Here is a 9,743-nt window from a genome sequence, read left to right as displayed (position 1 = left end):
CTGGGCTGAAGGGCGGGCCCCGTTGTGGAGAGCCAACCGCGCGGAAGAGGGCGGGTCGTTGGGCGAAGTGGGCGGTGCAGTTTTGAGTGAACGTGGGGTCACAAAGTGGGCGGGGCTCAGTGCTCGGCACGTGGCCGGGTTTGAGGTGCGGGGGCGTGCTGAGGGAAGTGGGTCGGGCCAAGGAAAGTGGGCGGGGTTACGTGCGGCAATGGCCGCGCGGCCGGGGGCACGGCTATTGTTCCGTCAGGATGGGTAAGGGAGCGGGGCGAGGCGAGGCAGTGGGCGCGGCCGGACGGTGGGCGTGTTTTTATCCGGAACCAGCGAGGGCTGGCGTTTGCGGTGTTTGTTTCCGGTGAGGGAGTCGGATGTGACGCATTGGGCTGGTGACGTGGCGGCTGTGTCGGGAGGGAGGTCCGGGGTGGGGGTTGGAGGGAGGAGGAGGAGCGGCCGCGGTGCTAGTGGCGACAGCGATGCTGGAGATGATGGCGGCGGCGGCGGCCCAGGGCAACTCCGGATCGATCAGTGGCTCCGCCGCCCGGCTGGAAGTCTCCATCGACGGCCTTACGCTGAGCCCGGACTCGGACGATGTGGAGCAGGAGCGCGGAGGGCAGTGGGAGGCCTCGGCCTCGGCCTCACACCCTCAGCCCAGAGCAGCAGCGGCAGCGGCGGCCGAGTGCGGCCCTGGGGCTGGCCTGGGTCTTGGCGATGTATCAGTGGGAGAGCAGGGTGGACAGACACAGGCCGAGGAGATGGAGAAACGATGGGGCTTCCATCTGACTGAGCTCTACTGCCTGGCTCTCAAATTCTTTAAAGGTACAAGCCCGCTCTCTCAGCAAACGCATTCCCATTTCTGAAGAAGGGCCACACTGCACTCTGATTTCTTCCCATAGATGCTGCTGGACCTGCTCAAGTTTTCCAGCAATTTCTAGTCTTTCCTTCTCTCCTCTTGTCGGATTGCTATGTCTCCTGTCCTATTAATGGTAAACATATATTTATTGCGGGAAGGTGCAGTATCAAAACAAGCCGTACAGCCTGTGCCTCTTCAGTTTCCTGTTAGTCCCACTCCATTAGTATTTCCCCATAGCCCTGTAATTCTCCCCCCCCCCCCCCCCCCCGGGTAATTATCCAGCTCCATTCTGAGTGATATTAATGAATCTGCAAACCTCCCTTCTGGTTATTTTATCAGTGGTCATAAATCCTTGTCCTTTGGTTACCAACCCAGTGGAAATGGCTTCTCCTATTACCCAAGTGCCTTGTAATTTTATGTCTGTCCATTAAATTTCCCTGTAATCTATTTGCCTGTTATGGGAGCCATCCTAGTTTTAGTGTCTCAATTGTGTAAAGTATAGCTTACACAAAAATGTGCATTTGCAAATATTAAAGGCACTATTTATATCTAACATGCTTTTTTGTAATTATGAGCTGATTTCCCCTGGTGTATTGCTGGAAGTTGGGCTGTTTGAAAAGAGAGATTAGAAAGCTGAAGTGTATTTGACTAAAGGTGCAAATGACAGTTTGGCCCTTGCTTAATTTATTGTATTGAAAGTCCCCATTTACATTGCCAATTAGTCACGTTACTTTGCAATGGTGCAAATGTGCCATTGTTGCCAAAGGTATCTCCTTGGTGTAATTGTAGGTTGTGGCTCTTAGTTTCAAATTTTAAATGTACATATAATGGAAAAAGTAAACACGACTTGTAAGATTTTAACACTTATGTCATATGCAAAATAATTTGTGTATATTTAAGTGCTTCATAATTTAAAACATTTTAAACAATCTTTCTTTCTGTTTGAAATCCTCCATGGCTTCTCCCCCCTCTCACCCCCCCAAGCCCCAACCCAACTCACATCCCAATTCCATACCCTCCTCTGCTTTTACAGATCTCTGTTCTCTGCACTCCTATTCTTGGTTTGTTTTGGGGGGGGGTCTAGCAAAAGGGTAGACCCAGGAAAGTGGGGTTTTTGCTTATCTAGAGAAGCAGCTGGGCTGAGTAGCCTGTAGCTGTTGTAAATTCAACGCTAAAAGTATTGTGCAAAAATAAAAACTGTTTTGTTGCTCCTAAGTTTAGAACTGAGTGAGATTAGAGAGGATGTTTCAGCCAATGTGTTGTCTGTAACTTGATTAACTGTCCTAGAGAGATTCTGTTTGGATTATACAGTTCTTTTCCAACCCAACTTGAATGCCTTGATTCTTGATGGATCAGGGAATTGTCATAGAAGAGGGTTTAAAAGTGACCATTCTTGAGTTTGAGTCTGTATAATTAGTGTGACTTGTTTGCATGAAGGTACATGTAAACTTGTCTTCACTCCCCTGAACTGTTAGTAGTTTCCATTGTAAAGTTGGTATACACTTTGACTTGCATTCACCTTACCCCTCCAGACAATCCAAGTGCTGTTCTAAACAAGCCACCAATGCAGTTGGCAGTACTCAGGTGATGTGGAATTGTCCTGGATGTATTTGGATCTTAGCTGAGCAATGGAAGTTCAAAGCGCCTTGCACAAACACCGGACTTCTCAAGGGCTTTCCTGCAGTACAGTACGAATCATCGTGTAATGAATGTTGTAAAGCAGGCAGATGGTCTCTGATCTCTTCAAACACATGCCTCACTGTTTGCAATTTATGGAGAAAGGTTCATGTGCATAGTTTTATAACAAGTCATAGCCTTAATAAAACCACGTGGTTCATTTTCTGTTCACTATCTCGTGGACTGTAAAGGAACCATCAGAACTCAGCAAGTTGGGCTTCGTCACCATTCCTCCTGCTTCCTCGCCCTTCCACCCTAGTCTATTTCAGCTACTGTTGCAGACATGAAGGTTGGTACCTGTGAGACCCGTCTTCTCAACATGAGTTAGCACCTTCAACAGTGAAATGCATTGAGTAATATTTGTCTTTTCTATTCTGTTGCTGAAACATCCTGATTGTGTTTAAACACAGCAGCTTCCTGCTTTCTAAAAGATTACTTCGTGGTTTTTCAATGGTGCTAGGAGCTGTTTGGTATACACTTACAAATGTTTTCTTTGCTTAGCTGTACAATTACAATGCAAGCTTGCATTTTATCACTGAGTGTGGTACGCATTGTACTGGTCTCTGGCTTCTCTTGTTTCTAATGATCCTTAATATCATCCTTGTTTTCAAATCCTCCAAGGTTTTCCTATCTCCATAATCTCCTGCAGCTCCATGACCCTCAAGATCTTTGTACCCCGCCTCTTGAGAACCCCATTTTCATTGCTCAACTGTTGGTGGGTGTCTCTTTAGCTTCCAAAGCCCTGAATTCTAAAATTTTTCTTCTAGCTGGGCTGGGTGGGATTTATCCTCAGATTCTCTGGGAAGCCAGGGAGGAGATTGCTGAGCCTTTAGCTTCAATCTTTATGTCGTCCTTGTCGACAGGAGTAGTGCCAGAAGACTGGAGGATAGCAAATGTAGTCCCCTTGTCCAAGAAGGGCAGTAGAGACCACCCTGGTAATTGGGACCCGCCGACTCACATCCAGGCCATCATGCCAGCACTCCAGGAGGCGGATGCCGGGTGGCAGAAACTGCCCAACAGGTATACAGGATGGAGAGAGTGGGAATTTGAAAAGTGGCGAAAGCTTGAATGTCAAGGGGCAGGCATTCAGTGTTTCAGAGACAATAAGATCTCAAACTCTTGGCTGAAACCAGCAATCCAACAGAAATCATCACGGCTTATAAACAGCTTGCTCTTGCAGTGTAATCTCTACCCGACAAGAGCCACCCTCTCAAAGACCGAATAGAGACAAAACTTACCGAAGGTGTGGGTCGGCAGTCGAGACCATCTCTCACATCTCGGGATGCTGCCCATTTGTCAAAAACACTTGGATATAACGCCATAATAAGGTTGCAGACCAGCTGCGAAGCATGTCAGTAAGTACGGCTGGACGTCATACTTTGAGCCCAGGGTTATTCGCAAAAGACAGCTCACTGTGGAAACCCAATCTCCTATTCAAGAAAGACAAAAGAACGTGGTAGTTGATGTCACAGTGCGGTACAAAAATGACAGTAAAGCACTGGAAATGACCTGGAGTGGAAAAAGCGAGAAATATAAATGCCTTCACGCCAAGATAACAGAATTGACGGGAGGCTGTGAACCCAAGTGCTTTTGCTTTATGATGGGCACAGGAGGAAAGTGGCTGGGCCTGAATAACAGCCTCATGAAATACCTCGGCATAGAAAGATTCCAAACATTCGCCCAAAAGACATCCCGACTCACATTCTCACTGACGCTGTAAGTATTACAAGTCTTCAGTGAGAAGTGAGCAAACTGCCGTTAACCAGCTCTGGGTAGAGACTCTAACTGGCCAACCCCCACCAAACAAATGAAATAAAAATGGGGGCATCAGTCCACCAATACCATGATCAGTCTGATACCAGACTGATAGAAGATCACCTAACGTGAGCCTCATATAACACCAGTACCTTGGCCTGTGGTGATGCTAGAAAATCCAAAACATCAACTGGCAACATAAAGACTCTTGTGAATGTTTCAGAATAGACCAGTGACCCTTACTTCTGTTGTGGTAAAGTGTTGGAAAGGATAATAAGAGGATTTATAATCATTTAAAAAGGAATAAGTTGATTAGGTATAGTTAACACTGTTTTGTCAACGGTAGGTCTAACAATTATGTTAAGTTCTTTGAGAAGGTGTCCAAGCAGGTGCATGAGGGTAAAAGATTGATGTGGTGTTTGATGAGGTTTCCCTTGGTAGGCTATTGTAGAAAATATAGGGCATGGGCTTGAGGGTGATTTTAGGGGTTTGGAATCAGAAATTTGCCAGGGTGGTGGTTGAAGGGAAATGTTTATCCTGGAGTTCACTTACAAGTGGTGTACCGCAAGGATCTGTTTGGGGCCACTGCTGTTTGTCATTTTAATAGAGATATACAAGATAATCAGAGGGTTAGATAGGCTCTCCCTATCCACCCTTTTTTCCAAGAATGGGGACGGCAAACACGAGGGGACACAACTTTAAGGTGAGCGGACATAGATATAAGGCAGATGTCAGAGGTGGTTTCTTTACTCGGAGAGTAGTAAGGGCATGGAATGCTTTGCCTGCAACGGTAGTAGATTCACCAAGTTTAAGTCATCATTGGACAGGCATATGGACGTACATGGAATAGTGTAGGTGGGATGGGCTTCAGATTAGTATGACAGAGCGGCGCAACATCTTGGGCTGAAGGGCCTGTACTGCGCTGTAATGTTCTATGACCTGGATGAGGGTGTAGAAGGATGTGTTGGTAAACTTGCAGATGATGCAAATTGGTGGAGTTGTGGATAGTGATGAAGGATGTTGTAGGTTAGAGAGGGACGTGGATAAGCTGGAGAGCTGCGCTGAGAGGTGGCAAATGGAATTAATTGCAGAAAAATGTGAGGTGATTCACTTTGGAAGGAGTAACAGGAATACAGAGTGCAGGGCTAATGGTAAGGTTCTTGGTAGTGTACACGTGCAGAGATCCCTGAAAGTTGCCACCCAGGTTGCTAGGGTTGTTAAGAAGGCATGCAGTGTGTTAGCTTTTACTAGTATAGGGATTGAGTTTCAGAGCCATGAGGTCATGTTGCAGCAGTACAAAATTCTAGTGCAGCCGTAGTTGGAACATTGTGTGCAGTTCTGGTCACCGCATTATGGGAAGGATGTGGAAGTATTGGAAAGGGTGCAGAAGAGATTTACCAGGATGTTGCCTAGTATGGAGGGAAGGTCTTATGAGGAACGGCTGAGGGATTTGAGGCAGTTTTTCGTTGGAGAAGAAGGTTAAGAGGTGACTTAATAGAGATCTAGACGATGATCAGAGGATTAGATAGAGTGGACAGTGAGAGCCTTTTTCCTCAGATGGCTAGCACCAGGGACATAGCTTTAAATTGAGAGATGATTGATATAGGACAGTTGTCAGCAGTAGGTTCTTTGCTTGAATTAGTGAGAGTGTGGAATGCCCTGCCTGCAACAGTAGTAGACTCGCCAACTTTAAGGGCATTTAAATGGCCATTGGATAAACATATGGATGAGAATGGAATAGTGTAGGTTAGGTGGGCTTCAGATTGGTTTCACAGGTCAGCGCAACATCGAGGGCCGAAGGGCCTATACTGTGCTGTAATGTTCTGTGTTCTATCTGCCCTAATATCTGTTTTAAGTAGTTCAGCGTCAAACTTAGTTTTCTGACACTTGCGTAGTGTCTTGTGCTATTATGTTCGGTTCATCTCCTAAATAAAGGGTGATTTTGTTGTTGCAATGTAGGACCAATTTAGTTCTGTTTGTCTGCTGGTGCATGGCTGAGTAGCTGTTAACTAGGACAATAGGAATGTTTTGAAGGTCTGCTGGATAGAGTCTGGAGTGGTTTAAAACAGAAGCTGCCTTAAACATCCTGAATGGGATTGCCTGCAACGTTTCTGAGGCTCTCCGTCAAGGCTAGAAATCAAATTGTCAGGACCAGCAGTTTCTAATGTGCCTGTTGTCACAATGAAGGAATAACGGATTTTGGTATCCTCTTGCTCACCTTAACCGGCCCCATCCAGGTATGACTTGTTTGTATGTCTCAGTGAGCTTTTTGACTTGACAGTGTATTTATCATAGAGGTGATATGATAGTCAGTGTGTGCTCCAGTGCAAGGCATCGCTGGCATGCATAGCTTTTTTGTTTTCGGTATTGCCACATCCAGGGCACTGAGACTGGTAATATAATTTTCTAATTAATAGTCAGTATAACAACACTCGGAGTAGACCATTCAGCCCTTCCAGCCTCATCTGCACTCAGTCATATTGTGGCAGATTTATTCCAGTTTCATCTTTCTGCGTTGTCCCATATCACTCAATTTCCTTAACAGAGGCCTAATTAGCTTTTCTATCAATATACTCGGTGACTAAGCTTCCGTCTTTTGGCAAGAGAATTTCAAAGTTTCTTCATCCTTCCGAATAAAGAAGTGTCTCATCACGACTAAATTGCTGACCCCTTATTCTGATACTGTGCTCTAGATTTCCATCCAGGGACACGTCCCCCAACATCGACTGTGTCAAGACCCTTGAAAAGTTCACTATTCGTTCTTCTAAACTTTAAGGAATTTCATCTAATCAATGCCTCGTCATTGAATAATTATTTCATTCCTGGAATCAGTCTAGTGAACTTTCATTGAACTCTCTCCCAGGCAAGTTCAAGTGTGCACTCACTCAGGGCCTGTACAACAACAAAAAATCATCTTACTCATATGCCACTACATCCATAACAAAGTCTAACATACCATTCTCTTTTCTAATTGCTTGCAGCTGTGCATGGTTGTGATTGGTATAAAAGCAAATCAAGCCCACATTTCCCTGGCTCTCTCCATTTGGAATAGTTTTCCATCAAAACTGAATAACTTCAAATTTCCCCATGCCCATGCATTTTACCAGTCTATATCCCTTTACAGCGTCAATGTGTTTAAAATAGGATTAGGTCTTCAAATAAATTAAAAGAAAGGCAAGTGAAAGGTTGGATGAATTTGTAAAATAACCAACAAAACAGTTTTTTTATTCTGTAAGAGAGAATCATGCATTTTTACAGTACTCTTCAAAGAGCTTTCTAGCTAAAATCTCACTATTTTAAAGTGTGAAATAGACTAACCCACTGCCTAGCTTCAGTTCAAACACACTCAGTCTTTCATTTAGGGTATTCCCTCTGGAAATTATTTAGGATTGCATTGGGGAAAACTTGATAAGACTATTGAATCCATTGTAAAGTTCCATTGCTGGCTGCAAATTAAAATGATCTTATTTCCGTGATCTTGCACTCTACAGCATTTTATTTTTCCCCCCCAAGTGTTCACCTTGGTGCTGCTTAACTCATCCACTTTTGTCTCCAAAATTCCCTTGTAAAAAATTTAGTCTTTATCCTAAATTGATTCTTCCTTGTTACTGCCTAAATGTAATAGTCCTCCACTATTGGGGGGGGGGGGGGTGACTGGAGAAGCTCTGACTGCTCTCCTTACACAAAGTTAAAAGAAGATTTTAGAAGAAGTGTTTAGAGATCACAAACATCAGTTTGGTCAGTAAACCAGTCATGAGGAAATATTAATTTAAGTAACTAATTAAACCTTTGCGTAAAGAATCATCACTAGAGTCGTTGGGTCAAAGCTGTTTCCTTTAGCAGAAGGATTGGTAGCCTAGCCACTGATGAACACATTCCATAAAGATATAAAACAAATGAGCCAGAGGTGAGATTTGGAAATAGCTGACTCTGTCGCAATTATGACCTAGCATCCACAGATGCTTCAAAACCTCAAAGTTAGTTTCCAATGATAAATATTTTGAAGAAAATGTCACTTTTTCATCAATATTCTTCCATCTTCAAGACTCTTCTGTAAAGCACCCAAACCCAAAGTGATGTCGTTGAAGTAGAGCTCTTCAGCTCTGCACAGATCACTCAAAGATACAGTTAGGTCATTTCTCTGCTCCTAGAAAGGTGACAGGTTCAGGATTGTGAATGACAAGTTTAGGTGCCATAGGATATCCAATTTGTGTGTTTTCGTGGATTTTTGACTTGACAACGCAATCAGTAAAGCAGCTACACATTAAAGTGCAGTAATGGCACTACAGGAGTTTCCTCGAGCTGATGTATGGATGGATATGTTGCTCTAACAGTTTATTTCTCTCGGGTGAAGTTTGAGTAATTCGGCCCTCCTTCACCCCAATTTCTCTACCCCTCCCAAAACCGATGGTGGCTTTATTCCCCTCCACCCTAACACCACTTGTGTACCTTCTGTCGTTGGCTATGCACAGATACTGACTTGCACTTTATCTTTGACTTTTTCAAAGTGGAAAAATGCTGATGCTTAGTTATCCGATCCTGTAGGATCTGTAAACCTTTTGGACCTGCCATGGCCCTGCTGCAATAGCTCCAAATTACCTGCTCAATTCACAATTTTCCTTGTTCTGGTATGCTGGCTGTGTTTTCTAATTTGAAAATTAAACTAAATTGGAAAGCTCTGAGATGTAATTTATTGCAGTCTTTTATGCAAAATATTTAGATTTTCTCTCTATCTTCTTTAGTTTCTGCAGTACTGTTGTCACCTTTTGCCATCCATTTCTGTAATAGCCAGGAGAAAATGCCATTCATTCCTTGGTGTTGCTTCTCTAGAGGCATCCTGTCAATCGCACCAGGTCTCTGGCTTGTGTTTATTCAGTTTTGTAACAGTTGAAAGTTCATCCTCTAATATAGGAACTAATATAAAGTAGCGCAATCCAAGATTTGAACCACCTTCTATACCAAGTTACTTATACTGGAAGGTACTATCAGTGGTGTTACCAAGATAGTCTGATGAGGGAGCTATTTGGCCCATCTTAATTTGCCTAGCTCAACTAGCCCTACCCCACCAAACTTGCAGCAACACTGATTGTATTGCCAGTATATTCGCAGGGAGTCTGCCTCAAGTACACAAGAACCTTATTCTATTACTAAATTAGGGCCCCCATGACCTATGTCTGTCTACAGCAGTCTACAGCAAATTGACTGCAATTTATGCTTGCTTATAAAACAAAATAATAAAATAAAAATGTCCTGGAGAGAGGTCACCGGGTCTAAAGCATTATCCCTGCTTTTTCTCCACAGATGCTGCCGTACTTGCTGAGTTTCTCCAGCGATTTTTGTTTTATGCTTATTGTTGGTCATACCTGCCAAAGTAGCATGATAAGTGAAGGTAATGTCATAATTGACTTTAGTGACCCTCTGATTCCTTTACAACCACACTCTACCTAGAGTAGAGTTATAGTTC

At 43.9% G+C, this 9,743-nt stretch overlaps 1 protein-coding gene across 1 annotated transcript in view; it reads left to right on the top strand.

Annotated features, from left to right (window-relative positions):
* Positions 1-402: 402 nt before the first annotated feature.
* Positions 403-9,743, top strand: part of acbd3 (acyl-Coenzyme A binding domain containing 3) — a 48,779-nt gene continuing 39,438 nt past the window's right edge. Inside the window, exon 1 of the mRNA XM_043687283.1 lies at positions 403-813. Within this exon, the coding sequence (XP_043543218.1) occupies positions 471-813 (343 nt within the window). The 5' untranslated portion in view covers positions 403-470. The remainder of the gene's footprint in view (positions 814-9,743) is intronic.

Source organism: Chiloscyllium plagiosum, chromosome 3 (assembly GCF_004010195.1).
Source record: "Chiloscyllium plagiosum isolate BGI_BamShark_2017 chromosome 3, ASM401019v2, whole genome shotgun sequence".
Classification (NCBI taxonomy): Eukaryota; Metazoa; Chordata; class Chondrichthyes; order Orectolobiformes; family Hemiscylliidae; genus Chiloscyllium; species Chiloscyllium plagiosum.
The sequence above is the reverse complement of the archived record's forward strand: the minus strand, read 5'-3'. Positions and strand labels throughout refer to the sequence as shown.